The following is a 24,077-nucleotide window of genomic DNA, read 5'->3' on the forward strand; positions in this document are numbered from 1 at the left end:
GGAAGGGTTCTAAAGTTGTCTTCCATTTGTCTTCTTCTTTGATTCGGAGACAGTGGTATGGTCTGGGGGGGTCTAATTTGGTGAAGATCTGTAAACCCTCTGGACTCCAGAATATCCTTAAATAAAGTTAAGGGATACCTGTCTTTAATTGAAACTCTATTCAGTCATCTGAAGTTAATAAAGGAGTTCAATTCTGCTGACTTTTTTTATGCAAAAAACATAGAAGCTACAGCTGGAGGAGATGATCTAGTGATCACCCATTCTGTACATTTTCCTCCTACCAGCCCAGCTTTCATCTACATATGAGTCACTAGGAGACTCCCCACCTTTCCATCAAGAACCTCTAAATAGACTGTCAAAAGGAAGAGTGAAACATGTGAGTTGCCAGACAATCTGATGAATTGGACTAGAGTTGCTTCCATCCTCAGAATTTCTAGATACAACACAGGCACCAACTTTCTCCCATATCATCAGGCTGACTTGCTTGTTTTCCTTATTTCTAGCCTTCCACATATTCCTTAATGATAACAGCAGTTCGAAAATAAATCCCCCTTGGTTTGAACCAGAATAAAACAGGACTCACATTGAATTTCGATGTCCTGTAATTGACCGATAAGCCGCTTGTATTTTGAATAGCAAACACAGGCTACAGATCAACTTTTTCTATTTCTCTTTATCTTTTACTGACAGTTCATTCCTCTTTTTGTCCTTCTGTTGCGCTGCTAGCGATGTCCCTGTGCTGGATCCTGAGGAAATCTTGAGTGGGGAGGAGCACAGCCTTGAGGATGTTGGCTGGCTGCCACATCATCTATTACCTTATGGCAGGCAGCACACTGGTGCTGTGCTTGGTTCCTTTATTCTGCTCCCTGAGGGATCACTGTTAAGAGAAGCTCTTGACTCTTCCATTCTTCTTCTTGTTTATCTTCTTATTTGTGTTCTTCCTAGAATATCAAATTCAAAAAGTCTTTATTGCGATATTTTTCAATCATAAAAGACATTACATAATACATTTGTAGAAGATAAAGAAAAAAAGAACAAAAAATGGGGGAAATACATCGTTTGTGGCTTGATAGAATACATGATTCGTCACTATACGATTAACAACTGCCAGCTAAGGATCGTAAAATCAATTCAGTAAAATCAATAAATGATTACAGTAAAGAGAGATAAAATCTTTAGTTAAATCTTATTAAAACTAATATATGTAAAAAAATTCATCACCAGGAACACTAATCACCAGGTACTTTTACCAATTTTATATTTTCTTTATTTAGACAGGCCAAGTTACTGTAGGCTCATTTTACGGGCCCGAATTATCCACATCCAGTGGAGAAATTTAGCTATTGCTAGTACAACAACTTGGGAGTAATCAGTACTCAATATCCTAACTGCCTCAGTCCCCGTTTTGAGTCCTAACTGGAGACAAATAGGTTTTAACCAAGATCTTCTGGTAACCGTATACTCAGGACAAGCAAAAAGGACATGCCCAATACCCTCCCGTTGGCCAGGGCAGAAGGGACAGGCAGGTCCTTGTCCTCCTCGCCATTTGGTAGTAAAGGCATTTAGGGGCAGTGTCCCCACCCTAAACTGGTGGTATCTCTTCCTATCCCCCGGAATGGTAATCCAGTCCCAGTATGCCTCAAAGACCGGAGAATGCTTAAGAGTTAAAAAATCAGCAGTGAGCGACGGCTCAATGCAACGACCAAATCTCGATGTTTCAAGCATACTCCAATACAAACTTTGAAAGGTCTTTTTTGGTGGGAAGGGATTACCTACAGGGTCATCCCACAGTGCAGATAGTCCCATGGCCTTGTAAATGGCCTTGGCCTCTCTCAACCATGTGATTTTCCGGGCTTTATCGAGGTCTCTTACCTCGATGAAGGCCTGCGCATACTGGGTGAGTTCGGGTGTAACCCATAATCTCCTCCAGTAGGCGACGGATCGATATCTGGCCAGATCATCGAGGCTACGGGAGCCTAGATCATAATGAAGGGGGATTAGTGGAGTAGAGGGCGGTAGGCCTGTAATATTACGAATAAATTTGTTTTTCGCCCCCGCCAATTTTCTCAAATTACTAAACCCCCAAAGTTCTGCCCCATAGAGCACTGACGCCCCTACTTTGGCGTCATAAATCTTTAGAACCGGAGTAATGGGCCTGGTATTAGATAGGTAGAATTCCTTGGTGAGGGCTCCTGTCAATTGAGCGTGTTTTGTAAGAAGCTGGTTGGTATGCTGTTTCCAATCTAGTTTAGTTGATAGGGTTATACCCAGGTAATTAAATACCTGGGTCTGCTCTAATTGGACCCCGTCCATGGCCATCTTCCCTCTGACTACTTTACTTTTATGAAGGATCATGAACTGGGTCTTGGACGTATTAATAACAAGACCATGGTCCCTGCAGAAGGCCTCGAAAACCCCAACAGCTTTCTGGAGTCCCTGCTGTGTTCTCGAAATCAGTAAAGTATCGTCAGCAAACATCAACAGGGGGATCAGCTTGCCATTTAATTTGGGAGCGTCAGTTGGTTGGCGCTCAAAGTAGCTAATCACCCTGTTGATGTATAGCGAAAAGAGGGTAGGTGCTAATACGCACCCTTGGCGCACCCCCCTGTCAATAGGGAAATTGTCTGTTGTACTTCCCTGCTGGTTCCAGCGGACCCGGGCATAATTATTTTCGTGTAGTCTGATTAGAAGTGACAGAATCTCTTGCGGGATGCCCTGCTCTTGGAGGGCTGCCCACAGCTTTGTGCGAGGCACCAGGTCAAACGCTGATTTAAGATCAACAAAGACTGCAAAAAGCATGCCCCCCCCTAGTAACAATACACGCCAGTATATTAAAACAAATCTAAAAACTTGGTCAATGGTACTCGTATGGCTACGAAAGCCTGCCTGTAGAGGCGACAAAATATCGTTTTCATCTATCCAGCCCTGAATACGCTGCAATAAAAGCCTTGCAACCACCTTTTGTATACAGGCAATCAAACTGATTGGCCTGTAATTTCCTGGGTCCGAGCATTCCCCCTTTTTAAAGATGGGAATGATCTCGGCTCCCTTCCAGGAGTCGGGTATTGACGAACCCATTGCGATACAGTTAGCTACCAAGGTAATATAAGTAGCCCAGAGGTCCTTGTCATGCATAAAAAGATCAGCTGGGACGTAGTCCATACCAGGTGCCCTTGCTTTGGGAATTATATCCAAGACTTTAATGGTGTCCACTTTAGTAAAGGATAGATGATTAGTACCCTCTTTTATTTTTAGGGGATCCTCGCTCACTGATCCCGACATATCGAGAGCAGTGAACTGAGACGCAAAATAAGCGACCCAAGCATTAGGTGATACATAGTTAATAGGATCGCCCCTTTTTGCCCCTCTGCCCCATTTTACCATATCCCAAAAGGAGCACATAGATCTTTCTTTAGAGGCACTAAGGAGTTCCTTCCAGTATTCGCTGTCCCAGTCTCTTTTGGCCTTAAGTTTCTCCTTTTTATACATGACTCTGGCAGACTTAATCTTGGCTATCTCTATAGTCTTTACTGCGTCTGATAGGGCCTTATAAGCAACTCTACAGGATTTTCCATACCACTGATCCTCCTTCCTAGCTGGTCTATATTGTTTTTTGGGCGCCCTTTTTAGAAAAAAGGATCCTAATTTCGTAAAAAGAGAATCATGGATCCGACTTGTGTTCAACACTATCGCCTCATCAGTGGGATTGTTCCTTAGATCAGTTATAGCCTGGACTGTTAGCTCCCTTATGGCGGCTAAACCTTCTTCATTTGTGGAGCAATTTGCCCATCTAATACGTCTCTGGTTGTTTGAGGTGAATATTTCCACACAATCACCTATGTCCTCCGATTTTGTCAGACCAAACAACCTGAATGCAAGGAGTAATGGATTATGATCGCTCTCTACCCTTTCTTCTATTCGCATATCATCCATAGTAGACCAATTCTCCTTATTCGTCAGGATGTAATCGATACGACTATGTGAAATGCCGTTATTAAAGGTAGACGCGCCTTGCTTATCAGAACCCAATCTTCCGTTAGTGGCACGTAACCCATGCTCCACATTAAGGACTTTAAGCTGTAATGCTGCCTCTGTCCATTTCTTAATAGGTGGTATTACCAACTGGGGGATATTCCAGATAAAGTCCTCTTCCACTGTGAGGTCCACGTCATAGTTATCTAGTGGTTCGAAACAGCAATTGAAATCTCCTGCCACAATGATGTTATTATGGTCTGTTGAACCATATTGCGCAAGGAGAATATCTAACTGATCAACTGCTTCTGTAGCTTTACCACCAGAAAGTCCCCTTGAATAAACATTAAAAATAAGTAAATCCTTATAATTTGGACATTTAAGTTTAACTAATAAAATATCTAGACTATTTGTGTTCAGCTGGGTGACAGAATATCTACTATCCTGCTTCACCCATGTCAACAAACCACCCTTTGATCTTCCCCTTAAGCTGGGAGTTGCAGGGGTAAAGAAATTTAAATATCCTTGCCTGTATTCTGGATTGACCTGCCATGTTTCTTGGAGAAGTATTATGTCTTTGTTTTCCCAAAAGGCTTGCCAATCTGAAGATGTGACCTTACTCCTCAACCCGGCCACATTCCAAGAAACCAGTGTGGTGGATGTTGATATGCCTGTACCCTCAATTCTAGGACTAAGAGTTTTTCTACCTCCTGCTTGACAAGAAGATGGTGGACCCCCATCTAAACTATTGACCTGAGCTTCCGGCATAGAATCATTTCTAGTATATGCAGCAATTGTTATCGTGCAGTCGTTAGTTTTATTTTTTACCTTAGTCGCTACGGGGAACTCTACAACATTATCTGTACCCTGTATGGTGGACCGGGGCACGCTATTATCACTATAAATTGGACCTGAAACTGCAAAAACCTCATGTACGGTGGCCTGATGCAATTTTGTAAATTGAGTAGTAGACTCTCCCTTGAGTCAGTCGCACTCAGTGAGGCCTGACAAAATACCATATCTATTTCCTAAGCTAATCCCCCATTCATCAGTGGGGGCACCCGCACCCCACCTATTCCACGGGGTATCCCACCTAGGCGCTGGAGTCTTAGGGAATGTTACATTTTGCCGCTCCCCATAGAAATATTTTAGGGTAAGGGGAACTATGGTACCATTCCTGCGTTGGGGGGGAAAAATATTTGGCAAGAGATTAGGAAGGACTGCCGAGTGGGAAAAATTCACCACCACACAGTCCCCTTTGAATTTTTTCGATTTATTCCCTATCCACGCTGTTCTTCTAGCCGAAGTAATCTCCCCTGCCAATTGCTGTTTACCCCCAGGTGCCAACTGCATATTGCCTGTCAACCAGTGTAACGCCTTACTAGAAAGAGAAGTGGGTGATTCTGACTGTCCAGGTGTCAAGGGTGGGACATTTGCCAGAACCAACACCAAAGGGGAAGCTTCTACCATGAACTGGGGGCTGTCGGTTTCTTGACTGGGGGCAGTTTGGGCGGTGGATGGTGGTGGCGCCTCTTCTCTAACTAAGGTGTTGGTATCTGCATTTGCTGGTACCTGTCCGGGTGGAACGGTTGCTATCAATCTACTCTCTGCCTCCCCCATGATGGCAGTTCCATTCAACTCAGGTAAATGTATAAGATTTGAAACCAGAGTCACTACATTTTCCACCTCCCTGTGTACATTGCTCTGGATCCCACTGAGTTTTTTCACCTCCGCTGTGAGTTTATCTATTTTTGCGACCATTGGTTTTATAATAGTTTTTATTTTGGTCTCTATCATGTCTGCTATCCTAAGGAAAAGCTCGTCATCAATATTATTGTGTTTTGCGTTGCCCTCCCCGGAATCCATATTCTTGTCCTTACTTTTACGTGGGGGTGAAGCCCTTTTCTTTCTCATTCCTGAGCGTAACCCACCCCGTTTTGGTAGAGTCTTTTTGCATTTTCTATCTGCCCTTGTGTTCTGATCTACAATCGAAGCATCTGCTTCAGAAACCTGAACGTGTACCTCTACATCGGAACCCTCATCGCTTTCCAGATTAACCTCTGTGTCATTTTCTAAATCGACCACCAGTGGCGAACTTTGATCAAGTACCCCATTGACGTTCAAATCAGCGTCAAAGACATCACTACCAGTGGCCTCTAGGGGTGTGTTAGACACAGCTAGTTGTTGGGACGGACTTATGGGCTGAAGAATTGGTGATTGACTTAGTCCTAAAGACTGACGTCTTTCATTATTTATTTTAGATACTACTTGTACCATATAGTTGTCAATTGTATTTGACGTAGATGAAACTAGTTTTTTCGGCATTTTAGACAATTACTAATTTGCACTACAAAGTTAATGGACAAGAAGTACTCAAGTGAGGATGAAAAGGAAACAGTCAAATTAGCAATCAGCAACACTCCTCCTATTTCAATTTGCAACAATAAATATATATAAGTATCAGGAATGATGACAGTCTTACGCCATTAAAGTGATGTCTCGAACCTGGCACAAGCAGGGTGAGTGGCCCAGTCCAGTCTCGTACTGTCTAAGACTGTCCGCCCTTTGTCCGGGCTTAGTCCCGGGCTATGTCCCGCGCGCGTCCCGCGTGCGCGGTCACTGCTACGTTAAAATAGGAGAGTTGGGGGCGGGAAGAGACACCAGGTGCGCTGGAATCTGAAAGCGCTATGCAGCCTGGGTCTCGCAGTCCCGGCCCCCGGCAGCGTCCGTGTGATTCCAAGCTCCTCGTGGGTCAGGATGCAGGGACTGTTCGGACCAACAGTCTAAAGCAGGCTTTAATCCAAAGTGCAGGAAAAATGGTCCCAGAAAGGCTGCGAGCGGCACCCGCGGAGCGGGGGCCGCGAGCCTTAAATAATTAATGGAAAGCGGTGAAGGGCGGAGAGCTGGGGGCGGGAAGAGACACCAGGTGCGCTGGGATCTGAAAGCGCTATGCAGCCTGGGTCTCGCAGTCCCGGCCCCCGGCAGCGTCCGTGTGATTCCAAGCTCCTCGTGGGTCAGGATGCAGGGACTGTTCGGACCAACAGTCTAAAGCAGGCTTTAATCCAAAGTGCAGGAAAAATGGTCCCAGAAAGGCTGCGAGCGGCGCCCGCGGAGCGGGGGCCGCGAGCCTTAAATAATTAATGGAAAGCAGTGAAGGGCGGAGAGCTGGGGGCGGGAAGAGACACCAGGTGCACTGGGATCTGAAAGCGCTATGCAGCCTGGGTCTCGCAGTCCCGGCCCCCGGCAGCGTCCGTGTGATTCCAAGCTCCTCGTGGGTCAGGATGCAGGGACTGTTCGGACCAACAGTCTAAAGCAGGCTTTAATCCAAAGTGCAGGAAAAATGGTCCCAGAAATATAAAGATTCCTGATTGTGATCCTACATTTTTTTTTTTCTGTTTAAGAAGTTTTTATTAAATTTTCAGGAAAAAGATACAACAGCAGAGAAAAAAGCAAAGATATTCACAAATTATGAACCATATTACAAAAAATAAATGAATGAATAATAAATAAAAAATACAATATGTGAGAATAACAATAGAAAGAGAACAACAGAAAGAAAAGGAAATAGAAAAGAAGAAAAGAAGAAAAAAAAACTAGTGCAAAGATGCACGGGAAGAAAGATAAGTTGTGAAAGGTAGCCAGAGGAGATCAGATTTAATTTTTTGCGAAAGAGTAAGAGAAGAAACAGCAGCAATTCTATGTTCATCACAAATAAAGTTCCACCAAGTCAATGAGGAAAGTTATCTTTCCAAGATGATAAAATAACTTTGAATGCTAATGCGATAAAAAGGTCAAATAATAAGGAGGTAGAGGAGGAGTCCTCAACATCAGGGGAGGAAGAACCTAGAAAATAATTTGTAGAGATAGTGTAAAGCCATAGTTAAAAATGTTCATACATATGGTCCAATCAGAGTTCCAAAAAGTGAATACATTTGAACATTCATAAAGTTGATGACACAAAATGCCAGTAGCATTAGAACATGACCAACATAATGAAGAAGAGGAAGGGGAAAACTTGGAAATAGAAACAGGTGAAATAACAGCTCTATTGTAAATAAAATACAAAGATTGGGTTATACGAGCAGCTGCAGAAACTTTAAATAACTTAGACCAAAATTTGTCCCAATTCGAGATAGACAGAGAAACAGATAAGTCTGTTTCCCATGCAATCTCTACAGGAGACCTAGGTCTTTCAGTAACATGTAACGACAATAATTTGTATACAATAGCTGCTTTAGGTCTTTGTGTCTGAAAAAGACTTTATAACACAGTAGGTGGAGTGAGAGAGGGTGTATCATCAGGAAAGTCAAAAGAGGCAAGTTGTAATTTCAAAGCATCAGAAATGACAGTATATTCATTAATACATGAATTAGGTAATTGAAACTGGAACCACAATTCAACAAAAGGGATAACAGAGTTTTGGTGAATTAATTGGTGCACATATATAATTCCCTTTTACTTCCAATATTTGTAATAAAACGATTTACCTTTGTATTTGAGAAATTTGTTATACCAGGTGGTAGAGGATAAAAAAACATTGGTAAGGAGTTAAACCATTAGTGAGAGTATTGTATACTAAATTCTGGGAATATTTTAAAATCGGATTATTAGATATAAAAGTACAATTTGACATATACACTACATTCTGAAAAGAAAAATCTTTTAGCAAGGAACGCTCAAAAGCAATCCATCTAGGGATAGGACTATTAGCAAACTCATAAGCTAAAGCAAATGACTGTTTAATTACAAAGGCAGAATGATAAGCTTTAAAATTAGGAAAACGTACACCGCCTTCAGATTTAGGACACATACGTTTTGCAAGGGCAATACGTGGTTGTTTCTTATTCCATAAAAATTGAGAACAAATAGAGTTCATTTTAGAGAAATAAGATAAGGGAATGCGAAAAGGTAACATAGAAACTGTAAAAAGTACATGTGGTACAATCATCATTTTAATGGTGTCTAACCTACCCCACCATGAAAGAAATAATGGGAACCAAGTAAGGAGGAGTGATTGGAGTTTTGAGATTAATACATTAAAAGTACACTTGATTGTGTTGGCCAGGGAAGTAGAAAACCAAACACTAAGGTATTTAAGTTTGGTGGGGCACCAAGCAAAGTTAGTATCCGAAAACATATACTGGTAACATAGAGAATTGAGAGGTAACACTTCGTTATAGACAGGTTTAACTTATATCCTGACATACTGAATTACAGCCGAACCTCATCCATAAATGGAGGTAAGAAAGCAAGGGGATTAAAGATATAGACTAATATATCATCAGCATAAACCAATATTTTTGTTTCAGTAGGATTATATGAGAAGCCAGAAATGTGAGTATTAACTCATATGGGTTCAAGAAAGGGTTCAAGACATAAAATAAATAACAAAGGGGAGAGGAGACAGCCCTGTCATGTACCTCTAGATAAGGAAAAAAATGTAGAAAAGCGGTTATTTACAAAAATACTAGCACGTGGGCAGGAGTTTGACATAGGAAATGAATGTAGGTCCAAAGCCAAACCATTGGAGAGTTTTGGACATAAATTGCCAATTAATACGGTCAAAAGCCTTTTCGGCATCCAATGATAGCGCTGCAAGGGGGGATAGTAATTTTTTGCCGTAGGAGATGATATTTACAAACATTCTAGCATTGTCCGACGCTAATCTACCCTTCACAAATACAACTTGATCAGTTTTTATCAACAATGGAATAATATGCTCAAGACGAGATGCCAGAATCTTAGCAAATATTTTGCAATCATAGTTAATCAATGATATAGGTCTGTCATTTTTACAGAGTGAGTGATCCTTATCAGGTTTAGGGATGAGGATTATTAAAGCATCCATAAATGATCCAGAGGCCTTAGCATCCTCAATAAAAGAGTTAAACAGTTGGAGAAGTTTGGGTACAAAGATAGGGGCAACGGTAGAGTAAAATTCATCGGAAAGACCATCAGGTCCTGGCGCTTTTGATTTTTTCAGAGAGTTAATGGCATTAGTAATCTCCTGGGACGTAACTTTACCCTCCAATGAACGGAATTCATTAGGTAAGGATGGGGGAGAAGGGAGGCCCATGAAAAAAGTATCCACAGTCTGATTACAGGGATGTGTATTATCAGAATAAAGTAATTGATAATAGTCATGAAAAACATCAGCAATATTGTCATCAGATGTCTCCAAGGTGTTAGTAGATTCATTCAAGACAGGACCAATATTTTTGCGTTCAGATTTGATTTTCAGATTGTTGGCTTACATTTTACCCACCTTATTCTGGCCTCCATGATACTTAGATTTGACTTTAAGAAGAATATTACATGCGTCAACTGTTGCAAGTTTATTAAGTTCGGATTTAGCTTTAATCAATTCATGTAGAGTATTAGGGGACTTAGACGTAAAATACGTATGTTCCAGTAATTTAAGTTGCTGCAATTGATCTGCATACTTTTTCCAATTCGTTTTCTTTTTCCTTGAGACATATGAAATAGTAAAGGCACAAAAAGAAGCCTTGAATGCATCTCAATTATTGGGAAAGGAGGTATCTAATGGGTTATTGAACATGAACAATTCATTAATAAAAATAGTGGCTTCTTTAATGAAAATAGTGTCAGATAATAAAAAGTTATTCAATTTCCAACGGCTAAATTTTAGGGAATTAATAGATAAATCTAAAACAGCATGAACTGGAGCATGATCAGAAATGAAGATAGACCCAATTTGTGATGAGTGAACAGATGGAAGTAAGGATTTGCTTACCAAAATATAATCAACCCTGGAACGAGTTTGATTAACATTGGAAAAGAAAGGATACTCAAGAGAATCAGGGTTACAGGTTTTCCATACATCATATAATGATCGAGAGGTAATGGCCGACTGGAAAGCCTTGTGGGATTTGTCAGGGTTAAATTTACATTAAGATTGCCTGTCAGAGAAGAGGTCAATCCATTGATTGAAATCACCTGCAATAATAATGTTAGGGCAATCGATGGAGGATAGTAAAACTTTAATGTTTTTCCAAAATGTAGGATCTGATTTTACTGGGCCATAAATATTCAGCAAAACCAGAATTGTGTTTTGTACAACAACCATGGCCATTACCCAACGTCCATCATCATCATTTTGTGTAGACAAAATTTGTACAGATAATGATTTATGAAATAATATAGCAACACCTCCTTTTTTGTTAGAAGCAGGAGAATAAACCACTTGACCCACCCATTGCCTTTTTAATTAATTTGAGCGATTACGCATCAGTACAATTTGTCTCTTGGAGAAAAGATACCTGAGAATTTAGGGGCTCATTAGGATGGCGGACGGACTTTCGTCCGTCCGCCTCCCCAGAGGAGGTGGGACCGTCCGCAGGGGCTGCGGCGGTCCCTCCGTGCCAATTAGGATGTGACCCCACCCTGGCGATCACATCCTGTATATTTAACATTGCGGCGGGTGCTGCTTGAAGCAGCACCCGCCGCAAGGTTAAATATGCATGCTTAACATTTGCATGCACAAAGCGGCAGGCACCGCGCGGTGCCTGCCGCTTCGTGTATGCAAATGCAGGTGAGTACCATAGGTACCCCCCATGTGCACCCCCCACCCCCCCACTCACCCTGGGGGCCCCCAATGGGCCCCCAAAGAAATCACCGTATGCCTTTCCACGGCGGAGAATCCGCCGTGGAAAGGCATCTGTTTTCCGCAATCCTAATATGTCTGGCGGTGTCTGACAGACACCGCCAGCCATGTTAGAGCTTTTCCGCCGCGGTCGGAAGGCAACCGCGGCAGAAAAGCAGCGGACCGATTTTGAGACCCACCGTCATCCTAATTTGGCGGTGGGTCTTTTGTGCCTCCCCAGCGGTTTTCCCGCATCCTCCGGGCCAGCGGTGGCTTCCGCCGGCCCGGAGGATGCGGGAAAACCGCGATCCTAATCGGCCCCTAAGTTTGGATAAGTGAGAGAGTACCTTTTGTCTTTTGACGGGATGTCCAAGGCCACGTACATTCCACGTTACGAACTTACACATGAAGGAGGGATGGGAGGGTTATACATTAAAAGTTGATACACATCAGGGATATATCTAAAAAACAAATGACACCTCATATGAGAAACAAAAAGGAAATACATTACATAGCAACAGACATAACTGAAAAGCACATGCACCATATTGAATAACTGGGAGAAACAGAAGATAGAAATAGAGAAACATAAAAAATGGGAGAACAGGAAAGAAGAAGTGAACAAAAACAGAAAGAAGAGAAGATAGATCAAGGAACAAAGTCCGGATCTATGAAAAAGTGATGAAAACAAATGCATGGGGCGTAACTGTGCAGACAAGAGACGGAGCGACAAGTAGAGAGATAAAAGTGATAGAAGAACAAACAGCCAAAATGGGTAAGATATACCAACCAAACACAAGAGTGCTGGGGATTATAGGAAGAACCAGCAGCAGAACAAGGACGCATCAGCAATGACACGAGAAAAAGCGACAAGGAAAGAGAAATAAGTGCTAAAGGAAGAAAGGAAGAAACAGTTTTCTGAACATAATAGGAAAAGAAGAAAGAAACACTAACAGGAACATTATGGATACCAAGAAGCAACATCAGGAACATTATAGATTACATGAAGAACCAGCTGCAAAATTAAAGGATCGTCAAATGAGCATGTGGAACCATTGTGAGTAATTTTACACAAGCAAGGATGTAGGATACCATAACGAATATTCAATTGTCTCATCTGAGGACGCAAAGCCAAAAATTCCTTCCTTCTAGCATTAGTAGCATTAGATAAATCCTGAGATATGAAAATGTTGTGACCAGACCATTTAAGATGACGTTTTGCTTTGGCTTTAGAGAGGACATTCATTAAATCTGTAAACTCCAAAAATAGCATAATGATTCCTTTAGGTTTGGAGGCATGAGGTTGTAGACGACCAAGTCTATGGGCACGTTAAATATTCAATGAAGACTCAGATGGGAGGTCCAAATGTTCTGACAACAATTTCTTCAAAAATGACAGAATGTCAGGACCTTCAATATTTTCTGGCAGACCATAAAGGCGTAAGTTATTCCGTCTGCTTTGATTTCCAAGGTCCTCTGTATGAAGTTTTAAGCGTTGGATCTCTTGTTCCTAAACTGGAATTTTAGTAGAAACATTTTGTAGATCGCTCCATGTCTAACACCTAAGCCTCCATACTAATCCATCTGTCCTCTATTTGTTGAGGCTTCTCATTAGTTGTGGACATAAATGATTTTTAAGGCCTCTAACTTCATCAAGGATAATATCCAGGACAGGATTTTGAGAGGAAAGAATAGGTGAGGGAGGATCATTCTTGGTTCTTTTGGGCTTGGTACCGGTTGAAAAAGCTCTGACAGAGGTTACGGTTTCACTAGCCATCTTGAAATGGCGAGGCGAGCGAGAGGTAATTACTAACAAAGATTTCAATCTGCCCATACGCAAAAAAAAAAGTAATAAAGTCACCCTCCTGTCAGCACTCCGGTAGTCGCTATACAAATTATACATCAGAAGCGACAAGGCAAGTAGTACATCACAAGCCAATGAATATGAGGCTAAGGGTTGTGACACAATGTAGCACCGAGAAAAGGTATGCTAGACTAGTTCAAGTCTGAATATCATCGCCAAATGCACCAAAAGCTCCATAAGCGAAAGGCACTCAGATAAAGACCACTTTTCATAAGATTGAAGAATGAGTAAACATGAAGAAGCAGGTTAAGAGAACACTGAAACCCAATATTAGTGCTTGGCTGCAGGTACTGGCAAAAGTCACTCAAAATAAAGCGTGTGGCGCAGCCGACAACAAAATGCATGTGGCTCTTAACATATCCAACTAGAGTGTCAGGCAGGCATAAAGCAGTAATTAATCTGTCCCGCAACACTTCAACAACAGCCTCAATGAGCCCTCAGTCTAAAATGAGCCACAGGTTATGAAGTCAAATTCAACCCAAGCCTCGAAAAACACTACTGAACATTTTACAAGATATATACTTTTTTTTAAATTGGTTCCTCACAATATTTCTTCAGTCTGTGAAGTTAGAAAAGAAGCTGGAAGAGCACAGATTACCTTGTGTGAAAGCGCGCTGCCGGACGACATCAAAATGGCGACAGCAACACACACCTGTGAGAGGAAAATTTCCGATGCTCATGCAGCGTCTCCCTCAGCCGCCGGAGACATAAAAAATTAGCCAAGATGCTCCCTGCATATTCCTACACGGGTATCTGGCAATTATGGCTCACGTTGGTGGTGGAAAGTGGCTGTAAATCGAGGAGAAGGTCCATGAACTCACAGCGCTCACGAAGGCGTCGCCATCTTCTCGCTGCGCGAGACCATGCCCCCGTGATACTACATTTCTAATTGATCAAAACGCTGTCAAAATTGAATACGGGTCCACTGTTATGGTATTTATTTGTGAATTGTGGACCACATCTGCACCTTTGACTTGCGATGCATATATATCTCTACATTGCACATAAACATCATAATTGTTTAAGTGCTAAACATAGTTTTTTCACTCTACTTAAATTCTATATAGGTTTTGTCTATTCCAATTTTTATTTATCTGTTATATATGTTATCTCAATATATAACATTTATTTATCTCCCAAGGCTATTGTTAACATAGGGACCATTGTGCCTTGAAATAATATTGACAATATGATGAATGCAGATATGTTTGCAAAATAACAATATTGATTTATTGAGAACAACACTTATGTTTAAGTCCCAAATGTATGGGACTTGACAAAGATTTTCAGAAAATGTCATAGTGAACCGATTCCAGAAACACAAAAGCAAAGGAACTGAATTGACACCGTTTAAATAAATGTAATTCTGCAGTTCAACAGCAGATCAATTCTATTAAGTGCCACAATGATATATTGGCCTTTGCTGTTGGGGGGGGGGCTTTATCACTGATATCCATATGCAAGTCGACCCCCTTTCATAAGTAACCTCTATAAACTAGAATTGTATTCATTCAAGATTATCAAATTATTCTGTATGCAGATCCATCCCTGGACAATTCTATCATCAAGATAACACTGAATTTCAGTATTCAAACTTATACTAGACCTCTCAGTCATGGTTATTTGCAGCACAAATAGGGTGAGATCAGACATGAGAGAGCAGAGAAGAAGAGGGACAGAGAATGGATGGATGGAAGGAGAGAGAGGGATGGGAGGGAGTAGGGCTGGTTCAAGCATTTTTTGCCATGGCTGTCTTTGATTACCAGTCACGCCGTACCAGCTGCACAGCTGCCTTTCCATTTTTCCAACAGCAAGCCAGTCATTTAACATCATACTCATGAATACATTGGTAGATGTGCTTCTCTTTTGCATGTGATGCATCCTTCAGATTGTCCGTTGATTGTGAAGACAATAAAAATGTAAGAATTATGACTGTGACTTTCTTTATCTTGAAAGTGTTATGCTTAAAGGTTTGTCATCTTGCCCTTGAGCACTGCTGTAATGAACTTTCCCAGAGTGCACAATTATTTGGGGGTTGTGTATTCCATTTTAAAATGTTTAAGTCCCAATACCCACTCTGGCCTCTGGTTAAGAGTGCTGATCAATAAACAGAACCAGGTCATTGTTAAACTCTTTATTATATTATGTAACAGAAGCAGCGTTCAATGTACACAAGCCACAGCTATGAAAAAGACAATTGTTAACCAGTAAATTTGCTTGTTTTCAGCTTGCACAAACGGCTAATGGATTTGCAGAACCAGCAATTGAAAGAGCTAAGCGACTGGCTGTCAAAAACTGAGGAAAGAACACATCGAATGGAAGTGGAACCACTTGGTCCTGACCTGGAGAATATTAAGCGACAAGTAGAAGAACACAAGGTATCAAATCAACCATGCCCATTTGTTTGCTTTTGCACTTTTATGAGACACGAAAGGCCTTTATTCATGTTTTTCTTATGTAATTTGATTTGTATAGATATTATAGTAATAAATTATCACATTAAAAGATAATTCATAGCAACCACATTTTTCAGCTTGGCATTGGGTATCGGATTCAATATGAAAACTCCATACAATTCTATGCAAGTTAAACATCTAAATAATACAATTTCTCCAACTGACGATGCCACAGATATCAGTAGGGGGCATATGTAAGAAGCTGTTTGCGATTGTTTTGGTATGTATGGGCCACATAGCAAAATAAGGAATCGCAAAAATTGTGATTCCTTATTTTGCTCAAGCATTAAAGGAATCGTAATATTGCGATCCCTTAAATGCTACGTAGGGGTGACTTGCAAATTGCGATTTTGGCTTAAGGAATCGCAAAATACCGCCTATTCCAAGTAGATGGTATTTTGCGATTTCCTGTTAAAATGCATTTTTTTTTTTTATTCAAAGTGCCATGTGGCTCACAGACATGCCCTTAGGGCATGTATGTACACCACATGTACTTACATACACATTCCAGGGGTGCGACAGGTGTCTTTTGGACACCCTGGCACCCTTTGAATTGCGATTCTCAAATTGCGATTTTCTCATAGAAAATCGCAATTTGAGAATGTATCCCCATTCATTCCTATGGGCCTCTTGGCCCATAGGAATGAATGGGACACTCATTCCTTAATTATGATTCGCAATTTGCTAATGGCATTTAAGGTATTTTAGAGATTCGCCAAAAAATTGCGATTTATTACATACATTCCATTTTGCAATTCTCAAATAGCGATTCCTTAAAAATCGCTATTTGAGAATCGCAAAATGTAAATTACATACATATGCCCCTAGGTCTACTAATTACATGCAAACCTCTAAGAATTGAATGCCCTCTTCCTCTCTTATGTTCCTCAAAAAATCATTACACTATTGCAATGTACGTTTAATATAAGGCTATTGTGTATCCCGAACACTGAATTTATTATAAATAATTCCAAGATAGTTTTGGGGCTGTTCAATTGGCAACTTACTCTTGTAAGTAATTTGCATGTGTGGGTTTACAATTACACTTCTGATTAACTTTACTAATTTGAGTTATTCATAAACTTTCAGTGTAAAACTGCTCAAAAGCACTAACTTAGTGGTCTCGAACCCCTGAAACAGGGAGTGGAGTCTAACTTACTAGTGTAAGCTACTACTGCAAAAAGAAACAGTACTAAGTCTAACGGCACACATGGCCAACCACTCAGACTGCGACACTCTCCCACAGAAAAAAATAAAATAAAAATGATTATTCATTCATATATAATACATATATTGCTAAATCGAAATATTTTGCTGAAGTTTAAAATTAAAAAAATCCCAGCTTAAATCAAAAAATGTTTCTATTCATTAATAATCATTAAAAGTGTTGTTTTGGTTTAATTAAAAGTCATTTAGTACATTTTAATGCCATTTGAGGTTGTATTCGTTTTTAAACTCTAAAAAGGTTGCTAAGGTATTTTGTTATTAAATAATAATGTAATTTAGTTTAAGATTATTCCCTAAATGGTTTTATTTTAAGCCCCTAGCTACAATAAAAACTGTGAGTTGCAGTACCAGTGGTTGACCATATATGGTTCTGAACTTACTGCAGCTCTCAGCTGGAGTAATTTACTAATGTTTTAAGTCTCTTTTTGGCTGTAGTACCTTTAGAAGTGTAGTTTATAAAAAGCAACAGGCTTACTCATTTGTGGGTGGGTGAACCCCTACTCTGAATCCATCCTCACTTCTCCCTAATACCCTCCCATTTAGTCATAAGTATTACCCATTTTCCAGCTACTCCCCTCTTTCCCTCTAACAATCTATTTATCTATTTTTGTAAGTTTGCTTCAAGGGACTTTAGCAACTGTCCCTTGGTTCCAACCATTCAGATATACAAAAAAAGTTAACCTTAATTTACCAAAAACGGATTTACACCAAACCCCAGCAAGCATAATATGTGGACCAAGATCTAGCTTCCCAACAAATTTGGTGTAATTCCGTTCATCAGTTTTTACAGTAGTGTTTCTTAAAAAAATCTATGAAAAAGGCATGGGGAAATTTGCTTTTGGGACCTCCCATTTTTCTCAGGCACCGCTTTATGAATCACCCCAAACCTTTACAGGAAGGAGCTGAGGTGAATTTGCTTTTTTTTTTAAATGTTTCATGAAGTTTTATTAAATGTTATCCAAGTTATTAGCAAACCAAAAAATGACTTGACTATGGAAAAGCTGGCCAGGCCATAACTATAACTACCCTGTATCTGCAGAGAGTGTTTACCATTGAAAGTAAAATTGTTGGATTTCAGGATCACTCTTGCAAAGTTGGTAAGTATGTTGATTGGTGGCTTTCTCACATTTCATTTATTAAGAGCTTCAGATAATGCCATAAGACCATTCTCATGGGGAATGTTGCTATATAATGATGTAGGATCAAATGTAGCCAGGAGAATAGTGAGTTTAATGAGCACTTGAATGGCTCCATCCTATTCAAATATTTTCCAGGGCAAACTGGAGGACTATATACTTGCTACTTCTAGCATCAAACCACTTGTATGGCTAAAATACATTGTAGACTATTCTTAATATGGAATGCAGAAAGTAGAAAACTGGAAGAATCTACAGCTTATATGAATAGTATCCATCCTACCAATAAATTACCAGCAGAAATACTAAGCAGAAGCATTCTCTCCCTTTTCTGGATGTGCTACTCACCATTTATGAAGAAAGATTTATAACATCTGCACCACACTCCAACAGTAGTTAATTTTTATTTAAACTGGACTTCGTGTCACCCACGCCACACTAAACTCAGATTCATTTAAAGCCAAACACTCAGAATAAGACGCATCTGCAGCAATGATCACTCTTGTAAAGATTAGAACATCTACAGGTACTTGCTAGATTATTTCAAATGAGGGGCTATTCTCTACATATATTGACAAGTCTTTGCAGTTACCCGGGGAAGCAGTTATTTGGAATAACAACTGCAGAAACACAAGTGGCAGAATCCCACTTGTGGTTGACTTTCACCCATCAGCTCCCAACTACAGAAACATAAAGCAAAAAACATTCCCTTATTATCCACTTGTGATAAATTGAAAAACGTTTTTCCAAAAGCACCAGTCATTGCTTACCGCAGAGCTCCCAATTTATGATCTCTTATTGTGAGAGATGAACTCAAAAAAGCTACAACAAATCCAGGGGTTCATTACTGTGATTCTAATAGGTGCCTCAGATGTGAATTTCTTTTACAAATATTATCAGTAACTAGTTCTGTTACGTGAAGGGCCTATAAAAAAAGAGTATAGTAAAAAACAACAGGAGTATAACCCATAGACCGAATTGAGATCTGGGTCTATCTGTATTAAGAGCAACAATATCTCAATCGGATTTAATGAGAAAGACAAATATACGTGTATGTACAAGACATTACAAGATCGCAAAAGAACGAGAGACTCTCAGTATCAAGTTTTTTAGAAAGTGCATGTCATATATTTAAAAACATTTTATACAGGACAGCTGTGGAAGCACTGTTGGCATAAAATACTGTGGCAACCCAAGGGGGCTTTGTGCACTTGGTGATCATGAGACAAAGAGTCAACCCAAAGGGGCTTTGTGCACTTGGTGATCACGAGACAGAGTGGCGGCGCGAGTGACAAGTGAAAAAACACAGCGAAGGACGCAAGGTGACAAAGTGGAAGACAATATGTACAGAAACAATGGTTCGTCGTCAATAAATGAAGAAGAATGTTTTTGTTTGGGAACCAAAGTTGAGGGTGCACAGTGAGTTGCGCTGTACGATGGGTCAACGGCATTTCGAGCCTATCTAGTCAAGATCTTCATCAGGACCGGGTTGCCAAATTCAAAAAGTGCTGTATGGGAGAGAGGAGAGACAATGAGGGAGGTGGCTCCAGGCGGTGGGTTAAGGCTAGCGCGGCGTGACTAGTCACTAGAGTGGTCAGGGGTAGGTGTGGGCGCGGCTGTTTGTGAAGGGTGGACGGGTGTCACGAGGGAGAAGGAGTACGGCGGAGACAGGGTGAGTCTGTGAGGCCTGGGGGAGGGGGGAGTAGGGAGTGGGGGAGGGGGAGTGGAAGAGAATGCGGGGGACTGTAGGGGTGGGCTAAGATCGGCCACAGGAGAATGGGCCAGGCCCCTAGTGGTGGGGGGTGAAGGTGATCGAAGTATCATGGCCATGGATGCAGGAGGGGATAGCACGCGGGGTCTTGTATGCGCAGGGGTGTGGTGGGCCTGACTAAGGGGTGGAGGCTGTGGATACCGGAGTACTGACTTGAAGGGGTAGGGTGAGGACAGACGTGGGGGTGTGCGGTCGAGCAGGGCCTGTGGAACAGCGACTTACATGTAGCCACTGCGTGGAGCGCTCAGTGTGGTCCGAGAGTTTGGCTACTGGCTGGGGAGGGGCTGGATGAAGTCAAGGGATCGAGGAACAATCCTCGGTGTGGCGGGAGGCGATGCCGGTATTCTCAAGTACGTAGTCCTGCATGAGGGGGGAAGGAGGCATTTTAAACATGTCTCAGACCTGCCATTGCAGCCTGTGTGTGAAGTTTTAAACTGCCATTAAAACCTCACAAAATTAACCTTTTTAACCAGGACTAAACCTATCTTTAATACATATATCACCCTCTATGATAGGCCCTGGATATGTACTTTGGAGGTTTACATGTCCTGGTAGGCAAAAGGTCTTTTTTTCACTACAGCAAGGCCAATCTTTCCCATAGGATAACATTGAAATTACCTTTTTACATTTAAGACATTTCCAAATGGGAGCAGGTGACCAGTTCATGTTTAATGTCTTTACATTTGTAGTAAAAAAAATCATGGCTTATGGTGGCCTACAGCCTGCCTCTGGTTCGCATGACTGGGTGTAGTTGACATTTGGGCTTTGTATATTCCTCCTAGAGACACATACACACAATAGAGAGATTAGGTGTGCCTGGATGGGCCATCAGTGGCAGGATGGCAGGAGGACCTTGGCATAGCCCCACTGACCCTTGAATAGGCTGTGTCCTGTCTCTACACAAAGGGATGCCTACCCCCTGTGGTTAGTCTGGAGCCAGGGCCAGGAAGGTAGAGTACTTATGCACTTCAAAGGCCTGCCTTTAAAAGCTTCTCCACTCTTCAAAGACACAACTGGGTATAAATACTGGACCTCAGACACAAACTCTTCAGTATACTTCTCTGCAGGAAGAAGGACTGCTGTGCTGCTACAAGGATTGCCACTCTGCTGGACTGCTGCTCTGAAGGAGCTTCTGTCCTGCTGCGCTGACCTGCTGTCCTCTTGCCTGGGTGACAAGGACTGGACCTGGATCTCTTGAACCCAGAATCCCCAGAGTGATTCCAAGGGCTAGCTGGCTGGCCTCCTTATATGAGGTCTCTGGGACAGAATATGCTTCCACCAACCTTGCAGCCATCTGTTAGTCTACCCAGACATGTGGCGCCATCCCAGTCGTGGACCCTTGGAAGTGGGCCTAAGTTGCTCTGCCAGCCTCTGTGGATCCAAAGGAACTGACGCATCTCCTCTGCTGTGGGGTGCAACCCCCACCTGAACCAAGACTCCACCACTTTTGCATTGATTTCACTCATCGCAATGACCCCCATCACTGCTGCAGCCCTCAACCTCTTTGGAACTGCTGCTACTTGAAGCACCCTTGCCGTAGGCCCTCCCATCCCTCGTCGACAGCAACCTCAATGATGACGCCGGACATCTCATCTCAGCCGCACAGTTCCTCAGAACCAATGCATCCCCTCGACTGCACATCACAAGTCCTTATCTATCGGATCCTCAAGAACAACACATGACCTTATATTGCAGCCTTGCGGCACCTTGGCACACATGCATCGCTTCAGCTCTGTGATGCATACTTAATGCCCCACAAACCTGGATTTCAATTACTTTGTTCAGTAAAGCCTACTTGTCCCTGTAGCCAGCAAGCACTCAATCACGGTTGGTCTTAACTTATGACTTTGCCCCAGTCTGGCATGACCAGATTTCCGCAGTTGGCACTTTGTACTTTTATGCACTGTTTTCACCAGAATATTTAAAATTGCATATCTCCGGATCTACTAATTTAATTTTTGTAATTTTGATCTTTTTTTATTTATTAAAAATCCCACTATTTTTCAAACATTGCTGTGGGATCCCTTTTGAGTAGTGTTTATCACTTTATTACTGTTTGAATGATTGCACAAATACTTCACACATTGCCTCTAAGTTAAGCCTTACTGCTCTGTGCAAAGCTACCAGAGGGTTGAGCACCAGGTAATATAGGGTTGGCTTGTGCCTCACCCTGACAAGGATTGTGGTTGCACTCCAATGAAAAAAGCCGTATCAAAACATCAAGCTAAAGGTCCCAAAAAGGGGTTATCGTCTGTCCTTGCCACTAAGACAAATTTGTGATACTCAAAAGTGAAACCTTGGGACTCTTTACAAAGATAAGACTTAGGGCCTCATTACTATGTGGGGCAGAGTTTCCTCTGCCCGACATAGTCTGGGTCAAGGGACCGACTGTCCGGTCTGCAGTCCCGAACGACTGATTAGGATGCAACAGAACACTGTTCGGTCGTATGCCTATACAGTAAATGGGAGCTTGCATTCCGGCCGAAACATATGCTCCCATTATAAAATGGGAGGTGCACTTAAGCCTGCAGGCACCCCAAGGTGCCTGCCACAGGGTGCAGGGATCAACAGGGGGCGCCATAGACATCCCCTTGGCCTCCAACCGGAGGCTGCGCACCCGTGGGGGCTCTGCTGGGGGTCCCCAATATTGAGTTCCAACAGCCTTTTTGTGTCAGAAAGGTCGGCACAGAAAGGCTGTCCAAATTCAACATCGTAAACTCTAGGGCAGAAAGAGCCACCCTTGGGATTACTGGCCATATTCCGACTGGCAGACAGGCTCTCCAAACCTGTTGAAAGCCAGTCGTAAAGACGGATCATATTCCTTTTTGGTCACCTCCATCGTAATTAGACGGTCAGAAAGGAATTCGACCCACATAAGACAATGCGGTTAAAAAGGCTCCAAGTGACAGTCAGAGCCTTTTCCGACTGCATGGTAATTGGCCCCTAAGTGTTTTTTTCATTAAAATTATTTGCACAGAGCTGTTAAAGACTCTGATCTTCAAAGAAATCCATAATTTGTCCATCCACCACTTTAAAGCCAAATTAAGTGCTTCTTTTTGAGAAAATTATTTTCTCTGCCATTAACTAATTGTAAAAAGAAGAAAGAACACTTCAAACCAAACGTGTTATTTCTCAACCTAACGTGATACAGAATTTAAAGAAAGGTAAGACTAGTATTAGGAATCCAGTAGGCAAGGGCGGTGCAGTAGTCCTTATGGACAAAGAAAAATATATACAAGAAGGATTTTGCCAAGCGTGTGACATATCCTACTATAAAAAATTGCCATCTCAACCCCCACAGGAGATCAGAGAAAAACTATATAATCTTTGACAAATGGATTTTACTGAAGGATATGCCGGTGAATTACATTTTCTGAACAATAATTCTCCGTGGACGCCTGTTTTAAATCTTCATTCAAAAATCCACATTGATGTCAAATATACCGCAGGAAGACCACTTACATCAGGCTGTCAGTCCCTTTTGGAACCAATTTGAAACTGTCCCTTTTCACAAAAGGATGCAATGGCTAATCAAATAATGTGGTTTTACTTTACACCAACATAGCACAAGAAACAGTGTTGAAAGGTATAGAACTTTACCTTGAACAGAGAATTACGACATTGTGTTCCTACTGATTTCATCCTTTCTGCAGCAGAAATTGGATTAAAACGGATTTTTTCCTGTCCAAGGATGAGCTTTTTTTGCAAGTTAAAGACTCTGTTATTGGTTGCTCCTTTGCCTCGAAGTCAGCCATCCTCTTCATGGCCCAGAACGAAGAAAAAAACATCTTAGTTAATAATCCATTTCTCCAGAACCTTACTGTGTGGGTTAGATACACAGATGATACATTCTGCATCTGGACAGGAGATAAATCTGGTGTCAATTTTCTTTGTTGAATGGCTTAATAATCACTCAAAAAACCTTACATTTAACATGCCCAAAACATTTGCATCTATCATATTTTTTGACACTGTGGTCTATGAAAAACAAAACAAGATGACAATATTATTATATAAAAAACAATGGATATAACCCCATCCCCGAGCT

The 24,077-nt window shown here is 41.6% G+C and overlaps 1 protein-coding gene across 7 annotated transcripts in view; it reads left to right on the top strand.

The window, feature by feature from the left end:
* The window catches only part of DMD (dystrophin), a 6,826,337-nt gene that overhangs the window by 1,187,069 nt on the left and 5,615,191 nt on the right, over nucleotides 1–24,077 (top strand). For all 7 annotated transcript variants that reach the window (XM_078657819.1, XM_078657824.1, XM_078657821.1 and 4 more), the window contains exon 12: nucleotides 15,667–15,817. In XM_078657819.1, the coding sequence (XP_078513945.1) occupies nucleotides 15,667–15,817 (151 nt within the window). The remainder of the gene's footprint in view (nucleotides 1–15,666; nucleotides 15,818–24,077) is intronic.

The sequence above is a fragment of the Lissotriton helveticus genome, chromosome 8 (genome assembly GCF_964261635.1).
Source record: "Lissotriton helveticus chromosome 8, aLisHel1.1, whole genome shotgun sequence".
NCBI lineage: Eukaryota > Metazoa > Chordata > Amphibia > Caudata > Salamandridae > Lissotriton > Lissotriton helveticus.